Source organism: Phalacrocorax aristotelis, chromosome 3 (assembly GCF_949628215.1).
Source record: "Phalacrocorax aristotelis chromosome 3, bGulAri2.1, whole genome shotgun sequence".
In the NCBI taxonomy this organism is placed as follows: Eukaryota; Metazoa; Chordata; class Aves; order Suliformes; family Phalacrocoracidae; genus Phalacrocorax; species Phalacrocorax aristotelis.
Genome location: NC_134278.1, coordinates 17,943,428 through 17,962,235, shown reverse-complemented (window position 1 = coordinate 17,962,235; position 18,808 = coordinate 17,943,428). Strand labels below are relative to the sequence as shown.

The window sequence follows — 18,808 nt, the reverse complement described above, 5'->3', positions numbered from 1 at the left end:
TTACACTTTGTATTTATTCTAGCCAATATACATTTATTTATCAGCTGTGTTTGTTCTAGCTATGGTTGAGATAGCAATTTCATTCTAAGTCTCTGCATGGACTGATGGACACATTACCTTTCAGCTGAACTTTCTCATGCTTGTTCTCAGGCCAGACTTACTTTTTTTCTGAAAGTTAGAAGAAAATATGTAGTCCTTTTCAAACCTCTCAAATTTAGATGTGAGAACACAGAGTTTAACAAAAATGCTTTTGGAGACAAAGTGCTTTTTTATTTCTGTTTTTGAGCCCTTCCATTTTAAAGCAACTCTGAAATTATGGGCACAGGTATTTCTTCAAATGTTATAAATGTTAAAAAGGCTCAAGATTTTGTTTAGGAAAGGTAAGGTTTGTAAGGAGAAGGAAAACCACCGCTCCTGTTTGTGCATGAACTCCAATGGGAGGGTAAAGTGTGCGACTGTGAGAATGTTCAATGAGTCACATTTGCATACGAATAGTTACAGAGCACTCAAATGAGTCATGAAAATTCACATAGTTTCTAAAAATGAGTGGATATGTTAATGTAATGGTAAGGTTGAGATTTCAATTGAAGATAAGCAAAAATATTTACTGTTCTGATTTCAAAAGAGACTTTAACTTCTGCCCATTATTCCTACCTACTACAACAGCCTATGCAAAATGTCTTCGATTCAGATTTTGCCAGTATTTATCTATATAGAGCTCTGAATTTTTTTTAAGGGAAAGTAGATATTTTTGGTGTGATCCAACTTTTTTTTCTTGCATTAATGGTAAAGTGCATTATATCTCTATCACTTTTCAATAGCTGCTGACTTTCTTATCCTCCCTTCTAAAGAAACTGCTTAAAAACAGCACTATGAAACATCTTGAAGGTTATCAGAAGTAGGGCACAAAGCAGTGCTAACTCACTGACTGCAGAAGACACTGCAGAGACAAGGCCCTTCTCTTGAAGCTTTGCCTCCTGCCTGCAGGAACCACCAAGGTGACAAATAAGCATATAGGCAGCCAGAACCTAGCATTCAGAGCAAGTAATGGCGGCAGCTGAAGGAGTAACTGGACAAGATTTCTGGAAGTAAAAAAAACATATGAGCAAAGAGAAAGCTGGGGCAGTCTGACACCCAGGGTAGACAGGTTATGTATTTGTGAAGGACATCCAGCAAAGGGGTAACAGCCACATCTTATCAACGAGTCATAAATAAACTTAAATTCTGTGTCCTGGCAAAAACAGGCACTTGGTCTACTGTGCTGTTCAGGAAAGTAAGGAAGGTGTCAGAGAGCTGGGCATTGTGCAAAGAGAAAGATGGGAAGGGGAAAGAGCTGCTGCTTATTGGAAGAATCCTTACTTGTAGAGCTGTGTCAGGCAGAATTAGAGGACGACTGAAAATGGTTAGGACGAGCACAGTCTTTTGTTGCTGTAATGACAAAATTTTTTTAAAAAATTAAAATATTGAGCGCTGTTCATGTCCAGGACCCAGGAGACAAAGCAGCAGGCTTAACACAGCTTGAAGAGCTCACTCTCCATCACGGTGGTTTAGAAAAGCTAAGGTAATGTAAAAAAAAAAAAAAGGCAGCAGAAAGAACAAAGGATTTTTCTTTCTCCAGTTCTAAATGCAACAGCTAAACAACTCGGGAAGATGACTCTCTGACAACTCTGCTCCCATACCAGCTATCACAAGCACCTATCCATGCCACGGGTAACACTTTTATTGCTCTAGGAGAACACATCACGTGAAGGCTACAGGAACTAAGTACTGCCTAACTTTTGCATCTGTCATTCTCGCAAGCTGCCTGATTTTAAAACATTAGCAAAAATGGCAAGGTAACAGCTTGTGTTTGTTCTGTCATCCCCCCACTTCAAGACCCCTGACGCACTGAGAGACAGACTGCGGGTCAGGTTCTGCTCTGCCCTGTTCTTTCTGTAGTCATTTACACCTGTACAAACTGAGTGGAAAACATGCAAAATGGTACCATTTTGTTTTGATAGTGTTTTACCCTCACTTCGCAGGGGTGAGAATGAATAGACAGGGTGCAAGGCAGTGGAGAATCAGGGATTCTGTACATTAAAAAACAGCACAGACAGCCGCAGAAAGTGTCAAACAGCATACAAAAGGACTGTTCATGCATTCATGCTCAGCATCTGTGATCCGGACAGTATAAACAGAAGTCAGTATCTTTGTGCTATGTGGGGCTTATAGGGTTTTGTTTATATAATTTAAAAATCAGCAGACCTGCAAGGCTGAATGTTGCAGGGTGCTTTGCAAACAGCAATTTCACCCGTTCACAGCATTTCAGAAGCCTCTGGAGCATACGCTGAGGAATTCCCTTATTGTTGGTAGATGGTGAAGGCTATTGTCAGATGACCGATACTGGCTCTCTGCCACATGAAGCTGGAGCCTACAGTTTAATTAAAAACCCTAAAACAATTTGAAGAATTGCCCGTCTGAAGCTCTGATTAGCCAGGATGCTGCCCCTTCCACACACAGTTAGGGAAGGAACAGCAACTGGGAAGAAAGCCTTCTGCCACACTAAAGGGTTAAGATCTGTGGCTCCATGTGCAAGAAAGCCACCCCCTGCCAAAAACAGACCTTTGATGCTTGGAGCCAAGATGTGTTAACATATTCTGAAAGGGTGGACTCTGCATTGATCCCTCAAGGAGGCAAGAGAGCTAAATTCACAGATGTGCGAGAGTCATGAAGAATGAAAGAAGCATGGTGGCTGAAAAGCAAACTGGTAGAGTTGTGACTGAAGGAGAGAGAAGGTAACAACCAGTGGAGCTGAGATCTGCTTTTATCTACGTCAGCTTCCAATGACAGCTGGCGATTACTAGAACAGCATTATGGCCTTGTCTTCCCCAGGAGGAAAGGGGTTGATAGTAAAACCACAGCAGAAATCATGTGAGGATGTTTTCACGTAGGCTGCCTAGAAAACAATTTAACTTCCGCTCTGCCTAGCTATTACCATCAATGCCCCATAGGCATCAGGGTCGAAGCGCATCTAAGGAGTGATTTGAAGGAGAACACCTGGAGAGAATTTTCTAGACCTTTGTTCCATGCATGGAGGATAGGATGAAGGAAAGCATGAAGATATCTGGGTGGGAAAACGACTAACGCATGGTAAAGGCAGCATTGCTAGCAGACCAAAGGTCATGTTCAGCAATGCGCTAAGTTAATAGAGCTGGGAAGAATGGATAAACAGACCCCAAAAAAAGAGCAAGGTTCTTTTTTGCCTGGAGCACAGAGGATGTAATGTGAGGTTAGTCGCTGTAGGTGCAAGTTTTCCTCTTCAACTATCTGGTTTGTGAATTGATAGCATTTTTTGACTGGAAGAAAATCTCGTGAGTCCTGAGATTTTGTTGGTCTCCCTCATACTGCAAGTATTCTTGAGAGCTATTAAGTTGAACAGCCACTAGTTAAGCAGTTAAAGCTGGGCTCTGACAGGCTTCCCAAGCTGCTTCTGAATGTATTTGGCAAATAAATTCCTCCTCATCTGCTAATTTCAGACTTTTAAAATAATTTAGCTCTCAAGTACATAACATAAAGTGATTATCTTGTTCTTTACAGTCTGAGGGCAGAATCTATTTAGAACCTGAGCAGGCTGGCTATGTGCAAGTGAAAAGCTTCAGATAAAATTCACTTGCCAACCCACAGCAGTGAAACAAATTCCCTCTCCACTCTCACGGGCAACTGCTATACTAGCCAAATACCAACTATATCCCTCACATACATTCACAAACACACCTGAAGCTGGATCCAAAGCGGTGAAGCTGACAGGAAGAGTCTTCCTGGGTTTCACTGGCTTTGCATCAGGCCCCATGTGCATAAAGCATCAAGACTACTGAGTCTCCATCAAAGGAGTTTCCATGGCCGGTTTCATGTCTTACCCACAGCCACCCCCGTAACAGCTGATCCACACAGACAGCCTGCTTATTCTATACAGGAATGTACATTTGCAGCTTATACACATGCGCTTAACTCCACAAAACACTACCAAAATAGCAGAAAAGAGAGCAATTGGCATACTGCAGATTGCTCCCTAAGACAATCTGCAAGGTGTGTCGCTGCTCTCAGCACAGAGCAGAAAGTATCTTCACCCCAAATGGCAATGCCTTTGCCAGATTTAAAAAAGGAACATCTGCATTACAGCAAAAAACACCCAGACAACAAAAAATTACCTAAAACTTTCCCATGGCATTTGGTTTTCCTTGACAGAATCTATACAAACACTATTGAAAATAAAGCAGAAGCTCACATAAAAAAAAAAAAAAGACAAAACCATTGAAGCAGAACATGGCTGCTCTGTATTAAATAATTTCTTCAAATTTAGTCAAATACCACCAAATATTCATCGGAATTTTAACATCAGATATGCCTTTAAAGTGATGCTGGATCCTACGGAAAAAATCCTGTACCTCAAACAATACTGAACAGATACAGGAAGAATTATTTTCCCATTTTGTGAAGCTTTTGAGGATTTCAGCAGTCTTACTATTATGCTTCAGAAGAAAACCAAGAGTATTCTCCTGAATACTTTCTCAGAGAAGAGGTCTGATGTTTAAAAGGCCTGTCAAAACCCAAGGCTTCATATACCATCCTTCCCAGTTCAGGCTGCAACTCAGAAATCAAAATCATTGCACCAGGTGAATGCCCCAAATCACCATTTCTCGGATGTCTCTTATATAAGCATTAAAAGGACCTCATTGGATCAGTTTGAACCTATAGCTCCCATAAGCTAGAAAATTTATCTAGCTCGGGCTAAAATCACCGCAGTTTACTTCACAAGTTGTCTTGTCTACAACAGGAGACAGAAATACAGGAAATGTCTTCAGAAGCATTCACTTTCTGGACTGTATTGCTTATTTTGGCTTGTCATTTCAAATGAAAGAAACCTAAAGCAATGAATAGAGATCTGAAACTTGCATTCTCCCTCTCCTCTGTTCTGCTTTAATCCTTAGACTTCCTTGTTCCAGCTCCAAGTCCTCACCCAGGTGTGACTGGTACTGTCCCTGGTCCTCTAGCCCCATCATGCTCAAGCCATACAACCCAGCATTGTCTTTCTTCTCCCCCTCTCCATCAGCATCACCTGGTCCCTGACAGTCACCTTACTGGCTCTGCACCACCTTCTGAGTTCCCAGATGGAGAGCAGGAGCTAAAAGCATCCTATGGGCCCTGAAAAGCTTACTGGAAAGGAGACTGGAATGTCCCTTATTACAATGAACCTCTGCCACACAGAATCATTTCCCACACTTACTAGAATATACTCTGTCCTACCCTCAGAAGGGATATTCCCTTTTAAATGAGAAAAAAAAAAAAAAGCTGTTGACTTTAAACCAATGGTCATTTGTGAAGCTGCTGACCAGAAAACGTACTGGTTAATAACTCTAGTTTGGCTGCCGAGCTTGTGATTGAGGGGACCTGTTACTTCAGAGTGCTTGGTATTTTCATTACACTTCAGTTATTTAAGAACAGCTCCCATTAACTTCCTGTTTGGTAGACAGTCTCCTGACAAAAGTCTGCTTTAAATGACTTGTCCATCATCTCACAGAAAACACTTTGCGGCAGAGGCATGGATTGAATTAAGTCCTCCACAGCAGAACTCAGCTGTTTTATGGGAGCATCTTGCCTCTTTCACAACCCTTTGCATACCTTCTGCAATAACTGAGGCAGGGCTCCCACGGAAAGCAACCACCCTCACTATGTAAGTCGCACCTATGCCGCAAATGAACAATCCTGCAATCGAAGATGATCACAGCTAAAAACAGGCTGAACTATGGCACAGGAATGCACAAACCTTACAACTACAAGCATCTAGCCTAGAGGTTACACACTGTGGCCTGTAAATCCCCAGTACTCCACAAGACCACAGGCAGAACAACTTCTTGGTGAAAGTATATTAGTCACTGCACATTTTCTCGCTGCTGTCAACTGTTTTAATTAAAATGTCTCAAGTCACACAAAAAAGAATTTGGAGAATTGTCAAGAAAGTCTGAGAGCCAACCCTGGCGTAGACCATCCACATCAAGACCAGGGTGTCTCGTTAAACCATATGCTGGCTAGGCTAAAGACAGCTGGACTCAGAAGTCAAGGGAGTATCAGGGTAGAGGGAGTCATCAGTATCAGGGTAGAGTCAGAGTCTTTTAGACTATTAGGAAGAAATAAGCCAGCACAGAAGCAACAATTTTCTCAATTGTATGTAAACGGAGTCTTGAAAGATGGGCTTATATCTAGGCATCAACCAGGCACCTGCCTTAAGTCAAGTGAGGTGAATCCCATCTCCAGATCAAAGAAACCTGTAGAGCTGTGAAAGAAAATAAGGAACACAACACTATTGCTACTGAAGTGAAACCAAAGCCAAGTGAGAAAGCAGCAAATTATGAAACTGCAAGAAGTCCAAATTCCAACTGTTCAACAGAGAACAACTGAGATCTTCAGCTAGGTATAAACCAGCTGTTTCTTTCTGGCCCAGAATTTTCTAAGAAGTTTGTGCATCCTTTTGATGTTTTCAGACCTCTTGTATCTGCTGGAAACAATAGCTTGAGACCTTAAGTAATTTAATTTTGAGTCCATTCCCAATTACTTTTATGTTGCCAAATTCAAACATCGTGGGTGCACATACAGTTTCGGTATTTTGATAAAAGTAGAAGGGTTTCTCAAGCGTGTGTTTTGTTACAGTTGAAGGCATTCTGCCTTATGGAGCAATTGACATGAACAATGTGGTGGAATCATCTCCAACTATATTTGTAGCTAAAAACCCATCAGGAGAATACATGACTGTAATTTTCCCAAACTGGACACTTACTGTCCACTACTGCCTCTACAATCTAAGTTTTGCAAAATGACTGGACATAACCCTTTGATGACCTTTGACAGAAATTATAAAAACACATAGCTCGTCTTTTCCTGCAATCATCCATTTGCAAAGAATGAATGTGCACCAAACTTAGACTAGCACAAAAAACCACTTGCACTCCTGAAATCTGATAAGAAGGCTGGGTGACCTTTTGCTGATCTCTGATGAAACAATGAGGTACATATTTCGGATTTATCCTGTAGTACACTTCAGCATTACTCCACATTATCAGGAACGAAAAACTATAGCTTTTCAAAACTGAAAATTACACGCTTACCTCTTCAGGGCTAGGATTAAAGGTAACATTTTTAAAGGCGTCCAACCTCCAGTTTTAGAATTTATAGACAGATTTTTCAGAGTACGCAAGTGCATAAAATGCAATATACACTTAGTGATATTTTCCCAACTACTTAACTGTCACTGATTTAAATAAAGAGCCTTTCAGCTTTCTGAAAATCCCAGTTGTAGGCTCTTTGTACCTTCAGACATTTTTATGCGTATTTTTATGCAGCTGGCTCTCCTCTTAAAAATAGTATGTAGTTCCTCTAGTCACTTAGACCATCCACAAAATAAGTTTGCACAATGACATTTAATAGTTCCACACTTAACTTTCAGACATCCAGTGCCAGGATTCACGAGTACAGACTAGGGGCCCACACAACCTTTAGGCTCTACAGGCTCAGGGAAAGACACACATCATCTGAGGACAATTGACCCCCGCTATCCATCTCCAGCCTTCCAACAGAAGGAATAACCATGGTACAGAGACAGAACTCAAATGATGAACTTTGATTACATGCCCAATTTTTAAAGGCTAAAATCAGGTATTATGAATGAGAAAAATTAGTCATCTACAGCGGAATTCACCTCACTTGGCATCTATAAGTCAGGCTTCTGGTCGAAACTGGTTGTCTAGCTTCTGCCCAGAATTGATGGGGAGTAACGGCCCCCTGCGAGAAGATTTGTCCCATCCAGAGAGAGGTGTTGAACAGGCACTGAATGAATCACGCTCTGCAGGTGTCTCTTGTTCTCTTTTCCCATTGACTGCAGAGAAACAAAACACCAAACCTCTGAATAGCTAAGATAAGGTGAGATGAACCTCACCCTCAAGAATGGGTGAGTATGCCATGCCCAGCCCAGCCCGGCCCAGCCCAGCCCAGCGTTCAGGCTTCTTGCCATCCAGGAGATGCCTCTACCCCTGAGCTATGGTGTGAGGCTCCCTCTTGCTTATAACCCCTCTGGCCCTTTTAAATTTGCATCTGTTTCTTTACCCTGGCAAGCTTGAACAGGATGGGTGTGTGTCCTCCACCTTAGCTTTATCTTTGGTCGTTAAGGGTGCTTTGTGAGCAGGAGGGAGTTCTGATGAGGAGAACACTGAATGTGAGTGTCTCCCTTCCAGGGCAAGTGCTCTCCTGAGAAAAATTGCTTATAAAAAAGCAGCAGTTCTTTTCTTTCTCTCCCCCTGAACTTTCCGGCAGCTACAGCTGCTGTGCTTTGTGCTAAGCTCCGTGCTGTCAATGTGCATTTAAGCATGATCTGAGCACACCTCCTGGACCAGGCCTCTCAAGAGATTTAGACACATACCTATTTTGTGATTCCCAGGTGGATTTATGCAGGCGACTGTCACTAAGAAAGTCAGCTTAACCTAGATAACGCTCATTCTGTGCCTATAAAGAAGCAAAGTTTTAACAGCCTAGGAAACCTCACTGGAACTCACATAGTTCAGCAGGACTCTTGAGGGTGCACTTGCATTTGGGATGTGGCACACACATTTTGCTAAGCTGCACTTCCAGTATCCAAACCCTGAGTCAAATTAGGCTCTCCCAACCACAGAAAATGTTGCTCTACACATTAGTTAAAAAGGACTGAGAATGCTGTGGGTCCTGTCCTAACATAATCAGTCACAACAGCTTTGGGAAAGCACTAAATTAGTACGGCCTGCTTAATACTACAAGGCTTTCCATCATGTAACTGAGGTATTCTGCCTGGAGTGAGCAGGAAGGCGAGATTATACATTCACCAACAATTAGATGACAGTCGCAGTACAGACTCCGTTTCTCCTCCACGTTCATGACACGTTATTACTGAGCAAGAACAAACACACAGAGCATACTGTACAAACACATCTACACTTGATTATAATTTTACAATTTGAAGGGGGGTGGAGTGTTTAAAGCCATACCTGGAACAGGTTTTCAAATTCTTCTCCCACCAATCCAATTTCCAAATCCCTCCTTTTTTCCAATGAAATTAAGCCAAGCAGTTTGTGATCTTATTCCCAGAGGCCTGTACCTCAAAACCAGTTAGGCCAAAGAGAGAGGCCGAGGGCAGCTGGACCAGCCAGCCAGATAATTTACAAAAGAAAGAATAAGCCCATTTTTTTTTATTTCTTAGTGCATGCGAGGTACTGTCTCTAACCTCCTGCCTGGCCCCTCTCCCTTTGCTGTTCTAAATGGGTTTTCCAGGGAATTGTTGGGGAGTGCAAAATTTGCAACATTTTAGACATATACTAATTTAAAGGTATCACTAGGAAAGCTACGGTAGATGAAAACCATCTGCTATGTAAGCCATGCGCCAAGAAGGGAACTTGTTTGATCCCAGATTTTAGCACAACCACAGAAGTTGGGGAGCCACCTAACTGGTTCACGAAAAGCACTTCTAGAAGACATGCTATGTAACCTAATTAAAACAAAGATGTTACATTAGTAAAATAGTTGAAGATTTTGAAAAAGAAACGTATTTGCTTTTGAGTAAAGAGGTAAGAGTTAATACATGGATTTAATACACCTCGCACCAGTAGCACTTACTATGCCAGAGAGACGCTGCTTTCAGAAAGATTTCATGGCAGTTTTCTTCAAGTAGCATCAGGTAAGCAATAGCCCTTTGCAGGTGGCAGCTTACGCAGAAATGCCTTCAGGGCACTGGTCCTACTTACAGAAATGAGAAACCCTACAAAACAGAAGCAAACATTAGAACTGAAGTGTCTGAATTGGGACTTGATTTAAATGTCCCAGCAAAACCACACAACTTGTGTAGAAACACCCGTCTTTGCAGGGTGGTGCTAGAAAATACAGCTTGAGTGAAAGGCATTCCTGCAGAAGAGCAGAGTTTGGGAGTGTGATCACAAAACAATACGCGTGTCAAAACTGAATCAGAGCAAAGGCTGGTCCATCTTGTAGTCCAATGCTTTTGGCCAAAAAGCAGATGTCTAGGAAAAAGGAGAAAATATGCGTGTTTCACCACAGTACTTCCCAAGTCCTAAATAGCATGCAGCTTGGGAATACAACAGCAGCAGATGAGGGATGTTCAGAAGGGGGGATGAAGAGAATGACACTGTACAAAAGCAACATTATTCAAAAGCATGGCGGGGTGGGGGGGAAGGAAACGACATCTTAGAGTTGGCAGATCCGTGGCATTTGGAAATCCGGCCCAGAAAAGAATGGAGTTTGGAAACAGGACTCGGAGAAGGTGCATCCATATGTTCCTTGAAGAAGAACACAGAGGTGTTCAGAGCGGGGCGGGTGGAAGCAAGCGCCCGCGCATCCTCCCGGCCGACTGAGGTACCTGGAAGTGAGGGGAAGCGGTGACGCCAGCCCTGCTGCCCTGAGAGGTGCTGCTGGCAGGGCGTGAAGAGCCCTGCCACGGGCGGCACGGGGGTGCCGGGAAGCAGGACTCACGCTTCCAGCAGCACGGTTGTTCACAAATAGCCCCGGGAGCAGGAGCAGAGCGCTGTCACCCTGCCGCTGCTCCGGCGCTGCCCGCACAGATGGGGCGCACCAGGGCCCCGCTTCCCAGCCGGTGGTACACAGCAGCGGCGTCCCACCGGCAGCTCCGCTCCACCGGGACCGGGCCAGGGCCAGCCGAGCCACCGGCAGCGGTCACACGCAACAGCACGCGACGGGCGCGTGGCAGAAGGGCTTGCGGCCACAGCCGCGTCCCAGCGAGCCGGCACCGAAGCGCTGGGGAGTGGGGGAACAAGAACAAGGAGGGCCTGCTGCTTGCGTGGCACGGAGCTGAGCACTGAAGCAGGGGAAAGTAGAAATAAAATTAAGAAAAAACAAAATCCCTTCCCCCAAGGCAGCTGCAGAGTGCGATGAAACCCCCTTTTAGGCACAATCAGCCCTGAGCATCTGGGCAAGGATGAGGTGGGTGCAAAGTGCACGGGGAGGAAATGTGTCAGCTGCAGCATCTGAGAGCAGCAGAGCAAACTCAGACGGGAAATGAGCTTGCAAAGTGCACCCAACAAGATGATCGCGGGGATAAGTTGCTTCTATGGAAACTGCAGCCCGATGAACCAAAAAACAGTTTGATGGCAAAGTTTTAGCAGGAGCCGGCTCATGCCTGGTTTCAGCTACATTCCCCACCCCCTGAAGAAAAAAAAAAAAAAAAAAGAGAGAAAAAGCTGCACAATGTGTTTCTTGTTATGGACAAAAAAAAAAAAAAAAAAGAAAAAAAGAAAAAGAAATGGGGACACAGGTTTTTTCCTGTATGGGCTACATCATATTAAGCTGTAAGTTTAGTTCTGGACAAACAATCTCTTGTTGCATCTCTGGGATGGAGGTTAATGAATTCCCACAGATGATGTTGGCCAAACAGTGGTCGGCTTGTGACTTGATTTCCAGCATCATGATGTGAGGGGATCAGTATAGAAAAGCACTTTGAAGGGAAGAGGCTGCCTACAGCAGGATTGTTTCTACAAGCTAATTGTACTGAGTGCAGCTGCACAAAGCTGGATCAACAGTAATAGAAGGCGGCGCAGACTTCCTGACGCCAGCCCCGCAGAGCTCCCACCAACAGCCTGGCAATTCCAGATTGTTTTCCAGACCTTATCTCTCCCCCAAGTTTTTTTTTTCTTTCGCCTTTTTTTTTTTTTTTTAATTTTGTGACCGGAACAAAAGTAACAGGAAAATCCTTTGTGAAAGTAGAAAATGCCGTTACAGATCGGTGCCTTTCGCAGAAGTTGTAACTAAATATTTTGCATGCATTACCCTCTCCCTCCCGCTCAAAAGAAAAAAAAAAAAAAAAGCCAAACCCCAAACTTTTAAAAGTTCTGTCTTTGAATGAATGGGAAACGTGAGGCAAACAAAAGACACCGGGTAGTTAAAAGCAGCCGGGTTTAGCGAGATATTTCACCTGGTACATTGAAAACTCCAGTACCAAAACAGATTTGAACACCCCGCTTGGATAGGTTGGATGGTGTCAATGACTTGGAAACGGGCCAATTTTAACAGATTTTTTTTTTAAAAAGTGTGGTTTGATGGCTTAAATACGCGGCAATTAAAACCATTTAGGTTATTACTAGATGTTTTAGATAAATAAATTTCATTAGAGGCATGGGACGGGGCGGGGGCCGGGGGGTGCGCAGCCACTTCGCCCGGTCACAGGCACCGGGGGCACCGGGAGCCCCGGGGCTGGGCTCGGAGGGACGGGCAGCCGTGCGAAAAAGCGTCCGCTTCTCCACGGAAAATATTTTTTGGGGGGGGGGGGCGGCAGGGTAGAGACGCCCCCCTCCTGCCACCCGCACAGCAGCGTGCCTTGGCCCCGCGGGGGGTGAGCTGCGCCGACACCTCCCTCCCCCCCCGCCCCGCCCCGCCCGGTTTTGCCCGTTTCTCTCTTTTCTCTCCCCTTTCTGACCCACCCCACCCCCCGCGGCATGGCGGGGCGTCCGGCGGCGGCCCCCGCTGCAGGTGCGCCCGGGAGGGGGAAGCGAGGCCGGGCCGCCGCCCTCCCGCGCGCCCTCCCTCCGCCGTGGCGGCGGCGGGCGCAGCCCCGGTCGCCATGGCAGCCGCCTTAGCGGCGCCGCCGGGCCCGGGCGGCGCGGGCGGGGGGGCGGCGCGGGGGGCTGATGTCACGGGGCTGGCGCCGCGCGGTCCGGGCCGGCCCCGCGCGCGGGGCGGGGACCGGGACGGGGGGGGGCACCGGGGGGGGGACCCCGGGGCACCCACCGCCGCACGGGAAGGAGGGGGGCGAGGGGCCGGGAAGCGGCCGCCGCCATTTCAGGGGGTGTCCCCCCCGTAGCCCGCCGGCTAAGGGAGCTGCGGGGACGCCCCCGTGGGACGCGCTGGGCAGCGGCTGGGGTGCTCGCGGGGCCGGGCGGCCGAAGAGCAGAACTGAGGGAACGCAAGGTCGGGAACGGCGCGCTCCCCGCGCAGGAGGGGCCCGTGGCGGCCCTCTGAGGGGACAGAGGAAAGAACCAGTTTCAACGCGCTCCCCAAGAGCGTGCGGAGCCCGTGGGGCGGCGAGGCGGGGTCGGCTGCGCAGGGGGCCCGCCACGGCCGGCGGAGCTGCCGCGGCTCGGTGTTACCGCCCAGGAGCGACAAATAGCGACGGGAAGAGCACGAACAGCGCTCTTCACGGCGGCTACTGTTGTACCAAAAATAGGGTCAAAATTCCTTCCCCCGGTGCATTCGTGAGACAGAAGCACAGCGAAGAGCTAAAGCTTGTGGCCGCACATCGAGCGCCGGATAAGCTTGAAATCGAGGTTTTAGTGATGTGAAGGACTGAGCGGCGATTCTAATCGGGTCGTTAATCGACGGGGTGTTTTTTATTATTATTTACTCTAACTGCACTTGAACAATGCCTCTGCCTTCCGATCCGACGGAACGCCGAGATTCACTTTCACCCTCCGCCTTTCAAAGCGAGTGACTCGCTGTTCCTGTCAGCCCCAGCACCGCCTACAGCCCACCCACCCCGGAGAACGGCCCCGGGCGAACAGCCGGCGGTGACAGGCATGCCAGTGTCCGGCCGCAGACCAGCCCCACCGCCGGCCCGGCCACCCCGGGCATAACGCCCGCGCCCGAGGGTCCCCCCAGCCCCGACCCCTTCAGCGGGGCTCTGCCACACCAGCGCAGAGACGGCCAGTCTTTGCCGGCTTTTAATAGTTATGACTGATTTTATGGCCGTATGCCGTTACTACGGGTGTGCTTGCAGAGAGCGACAACTCGCTTTAAGCATCTGGGTGCTTGTTAACGGAATTGCCGCGTTTTGTGTAGAATTCCCTACGTTATCATTTATATATGTATATACACAAGTCTACGCTTTTGTAAGTTTAACTTTCCTCAGGTAGTGCGAGAAAGGAGGGGTGAAAGCTACGCCGGTACGTTACACGGCCGTTATTATAAGCAAAATCTACAAAAATACAATGGAGCTCAACTTCAAAAAAAAAAAAAAAATCTAGAGTCATTACTCCCGCTAAACAAAACAAAACAAAACAAAAACCTCCCCAGCTTTTTTCCTCTGGAATGTTTCTGGAAGATGTTTCATTGGCTGCAACGAAAAGCTGCAAAAAGTACAGCGTGTAGTATTTGCATTTGTCACCAGAAACAATCTACGCATAATTAATGACGGTGCCGTGTCACAAGCACTGATGGGGTGCAGACGAGCAGCGTTTCAAGGGTAATACATGTAAATGTACTTCCAGTATGCACGTTTGCTTAATGATTTCCAATTAATAGCATCATCTAAAACAGCCCTGTCCTCCCGGAGCAGCGAGCGAACGCCGGGCTCCGTCAGGGCTCTCGGCGCCCTGTTCTCCCCAGGACAGAGCGCTGCCCTTAGTTTTACAGGTTTAGTCATCTTTATTCCTGACGCTTCTATCTCCTGCTTCCATCTGCAGCCGGCAGACCCCCACTGCCCACCCAACCCCTGATTTACGCTGCCGTATTTTCAGAGGGTCGCTTTCAAAACCCGCTCGACACCCCGAATTTCACGGTGACTTTGGGGGGGGTGGGGGCCACCCCGCCGTCAGCCCTCTCGGCTCCGGCGTTACCGGCTGCCCCACTCCGCCCGCTGCCGCCAGCCCTCACAGCTGTCACGCGCTCACCCCCACCTCACGCGGCGCTCCGGGCCCTTACAGAGAAGGGGAACGGCGGCAGGGGACGATGCCCACCGCCGGAGAGGGAAGGAAGGAGGGCAACAATGGCGCTCCAGTCACTACCCACCCCCGAGGACCGCAGGTCCCTCGCCTCAGCGGCGGGACGGGCGCCAGCGGGACGGCCGGTATTTACTCCCCTCAGCTGTGAGGCGCGGCCACGCCCCCTCCCGGGATTGGCTCTCCGGGCGGAAGGCCCGCGCTGCCCACCCCACCAGTGAGAGGGCGCCCCGGGGTGATGGACGTGCCGGCGGCGGCCAATGGTGGCGAGCGCGGGCTGGGCTCAGCGGCGGCGGTATAAGAGGAGACGGCGCAGCCTCGCGCCTCAGACCGAGCTCCGGCAGCGCCCAGAGCGGGAGGGCAGTGCTAGCGCTCCCGGCCTCCCCCGCCGTCCGTCCGTCGTTCCGTCCATCCGCTGGAACCGGCTCTCCCCGCCCGCCTCCCAGCATGAAAGCCTTCAGCCCGGTGCGGTCCGTCAGGAAAAGCGGTCTCTCGGAGCACAACCTGGGCATCTCCCGGAGCAAAACCCCCGTGGATGACCCCATGAGCCTGCTATACAACATGAACGACTGCTACTCCAAGCTGAAGGAGCTGGTGCCCAGCATCCCGCAGAACAAGAAAGTCAGCAAGATGGAAATCCTGCAGCACGTTATCGACTACATCCTGGACCTGCAGATCGCCTTGGACTCGCACCCCAGCATCGTCAGCCTGCACCACCAGAGACCCGGCCAGAACCCCTCCTCCAGAACTCCTCTGACCACCCTAAACACAGACATCAGCATCCTCTCGCTACAGGTAATCCCCGAGCTCGCCGCTGACCCGGGTGGAGGGGGGGTTAGGGCGGCGTTAGGGGTGTCCTTCGTGCTGGGGGCGGGCGTCCCACGCGTGAAGCCCCGCGTGGAGCCCCGCGTGGCCCTGGGCAGCGGCCCCCCCGCCCCGTCCCGGGCGCCTCGCCCTCACCTCTGTGCTGTTTTCTCCTCGCAGGCGTCCGAGTTCCCCTCAGAGCTCATGTCGAGCGACAGCAAAGCACTTTGTGGCTGAATCGAACGGTGAGTGCGGTGCTCCTTGTTCGCAAACTTCAGGTAAAAGTGCCTCCCGTGGGGAGCGGGAGGCGTGGTGGTCGCTTCTGAACATCCGTCCGAAAAGTTGGTTAGGAGATGCCCTTGTGATCAGTAGGGAACTAGACCGGCAACAGTTCTACAGTCCAAAGTGTATTTCGTTGCTAAGGTTCATTAAGCAGCACAGGCTAGTCTGATAGTACTTGCTGCTTAATGCAAATTCTCTCGTTATCTCTTCTTGGGAGTCTTAACTTCCTGGGCCAAAGTGACTGATTAAGTTGGGAATCTTGGCACAATTCCTTAATTCTGTGATGTGGGATTGTCTGTGCTATCGGTTAAGTGACTGCTTTTAATCAAATAATTGCTGTAAGAGGCAGGCTGGCGCCTCTGAGCATTGCAGTTACGGAGATCTAAACCGAGATTGGACTCAGAGTCCTCCTTCTACCCTTTCCCTTGAGTGTATGTTATTTTAATGTTCAATTTGCGCTCTTGAGAGCGAGTGTGTGAGCGTGTATGTGTTGCATCTGGACGCCAGGGTTTGCCCAATCTCTGAGTGTTTGGTTAAATGTTCAAACTGTGGCTTCCTCTCTGGCGCCAGTCTGTCCGGATCTCTGCCCTGTTAGCATTCTCCTAAATATGTCTCTTTTCAATCTCTTGCAGGTGTTCCACTGATGAGGTTTTTTTGCACAAGAAAATGTCTACAGGATTTTTTTTGAGGTGCTGAATTTATTTTTCAGCTGTATCTGGAGGGGAAAATCCACATCTAACTAAAAAGGACCTTTTAAAATTAATAAAGAAGAAAAATCAAGAATGATCTTTATCCCCACCCCATTCTTCAACTTGGACTGAACTTAGTTATTTATGAAGAGACTCTTAAATACCCTTTCCCTAGTTGGAAGGCTTCCTTTATATACTATTCCCAACGTGGGGAGCGAAACAAAAATCTCACAAGGAGTTGCCCATTTTAAAGCAGACTTTGCCTTTTTTTCCAAAGGTGGAGCGTGAGTACCAGAAGGATCCAGTGTTCAGTTTTTTAGGAAAGTCTGTGGTCAGAAATTACCTTTTTGACACAAACCTAGGACTGAATGCTGTGTATATATTTATATATAAATATATATATGAGTGAAACCTTGTGAACTCTTTAATTAGAGTTTTCTTGTATAGTGGCAGAAATTTACATTTCTGCAAAAAGTGTAATGATATACTTAATCATGCTAAACTTTTTATAAAAGTTTAGTTGTAAACTTAACCCTTTTTATACAAAATAAATCAAGTGTGTTTATTGAACTGATTGCTTGCTTTATTCTTTGGGGACCAACTGTTCACTGCCTTTGATTTGTGTTGTGTTCTTGTTTTTTTTTAATACTTATGCATTCTGTTATGACTTTACCAAGTAAAAATTCAAATATGTAGAGAACATAAAGAATAAAATTACCTGAAGTGAATAATTCTTGTAACTTGGAAAATCTTATTTAAGTGTATATTGTAAACCTCTAAGTAATCTGCCTGTAAACAGTGTGAAAGGAACTGGAGAAGGAATTTATTACAGAAGGGGGGGATGCTATTGATGAAGTGTTTGGAAACATACAAAAGCAGTTAATCCTGAGATGTTCCCATGGAGTATTGCCTCTCTCTTTTCTTCTCCCTCCCACCCCTATGGATGATTCAGTTCTCAGTAGTAACGGCCCTGATCTGTGTTAATTTGTGTTTAGAATAATCACTCAGAATTAAGGGTTGTGGGTGGTTATTAGTCCCCCAACTATTAAATTTCTCTGCAAAAGGCTTTGAATGTGAGAGTTGGTGATGCGTTAACAGGGTATCTAGAATGATGAAGTGCCTGTTGCCTTTCCACACTGGAATCTTCATGCTTCCATGCAATATTTCAATGAAATGGGGTTTCTAATCAGTTGCAGCAGCTTCTCTGTATGACTAAGATACTGAGAATTGAGCTAAATCGCTGTTGTGTTACTGATTAAACTTTGGCTGCTCCTAAAGGGACTCTTTCTCCATAAGAATTAAATTAAGTTTGAAATAGGAGTCTATATTCCTGAAAGCCAGTAACAGTTTATTTCTTTTTTCTCTTTTGCCCTCAGAATCTATGCAATATCCCTTCCTTACTCAAGGGACACTTACGGTACCCTGTGAATCCATTAGAACTATCACTCCTCATTAGCTCTGTTCAGCTGTCATAAGACAGTGGATGCAGGAACTGTGCTTTATCAGATGACATTCTAATTTAAGCTCCCTTATAAACTTGCCTGAAATGGGAAGCTCGGTTCTGAGTCCTGCATATGAACTGAAGAGAACCACTTGCCCTAGGAGCGAAGGAAACTTCACTGATGCTCCAGGTAAGGCCAGCTCTGGCAGGCACCACACTTTGGGCCTGAGGGAGCACGTTTAGGGCTCCTCCGATCCGGGGCCTCCGGGAGTGAAAGGCAGGAGCCTCACCTGGGGCCAGTAAGACTTTCACCAGCACACAGGTGGAGTGGGTGGTGTGCTGGGGCAGCAGCAGCTGCCTTGCCTTGCCCTTGACACCAAATCCATTCACGTAGGCTGGGAGAAAGCCAGCCCTGATCTCTTTAATACAGAAGCTGCCCTGCCTGAGCAGAAGCGCACCCTCTCAGAGGATCAATGCAATCAGAAGACAAGGAGGGTTAGCAAAAGCTGGCACGGGGAGGGGGCGGACACACAGGACAGAGCTGATCTGCGCTTCTCACCGTGCCCCCGCACCCCAGCAGAGATTAAGGAAATCTCTCCAGGCAGCACATGCTGGCTGTGCCTCCTGTGGCCAAACCGCGCTACTGTCTCAGCACCCAGAGCGCCCGGTTTGTTCCAACTTCGTGCGGTGAACGTTTAACCCTGACAGCCCAGTAGTAAAATATTCCATCGCTGCAAATCAGCACGCCTCAGTGCCTAAAATATTCCTTTTCGTGCGTATTTTACTTAACTCTCAACAGCAGCAGGTTCGGGGATTTAATCACAGCATTTGGGATCTTCGTCCTTCCAAAGCAGTAACAA

At 47.3% G+C, this 18,808-nt stretch overlaps 1 protein-coding gene and 1 long non-coding RNA gene across 14 annotated transcripts in view; one reads left to right on the top strand and one right to left on the bottom strand.

Moving 5' to 3' along the window:
* The window catches only part of LOC142054378 (uncharacterized), a 94,849-nt gene extending 79,070 nt beyond the window's left edge, over window positions 1-15,779 (bottom strand). For 10 of the 13 annotated variants that reach the window (XR_012659506.1, XR_012659509.1, XR_012659502.1 and 7 more), the window contains exons 1-3: window positions 10,427-12,451; window positions 9,670-9,811; window positions 7,730-7,906 (exon numbers count right to left, since the gene is read on the bottom strand). This is a non-coding gene — a long non-coding RNA (uncharacterized LOC142054378). Of the gene's footprint in view, window positions 1-7,729; window positions 7,907-9,669; window positions 9,812-10,426; window positions 12,452-14,690; window positions 14,873-15,692 lie in introns of those variants that run through there. The other 3 variants (XR_012659507.1, XR_012659508.1, XR_012659504.1) reach the window with 3 other exon arrangements.
* Window positions 15,051-17,247, top strand: ID2 (inhibitor of DNA binding 2). Its single transcript, XM_075086870.1, has 3 exons — window positions 15,051-15,527; window positions 15,717-15,781; window positions 16,451-17,247. Exons 1-2 carry the CDS (start codon window positions 15,180-15,182, stop codon window positions 15,771-15,773), a joined length of 405 nt encoding a protein of 134 aa, XP_074942971.1. The 5' UTR covers window positions 15,051-15,179; the 3' UTR covers window positions 15,774-15,781; window positions 16,451-17,247.
* The last annotated feature ends 1,561 nt before the right edge of the window (window positions 17,248-18,808 follow it).

Coding starts and splice junctions, on each gene's coding strand:
- ID2 (XM_075086870.1), top strand. CDS start 15,180: ATGAAAGCCTTCAGCCCGGTGCGGTCCGTCAGGAAAAGCGGTCTCTCG. Junction 15,528..15,716: donor TCAGCATCCTCTCGCTACAG/GTAATCCCCGAG, acceptor TTCTCCTCGCAG/GCGTCCGAGTTCCCCTCAGA.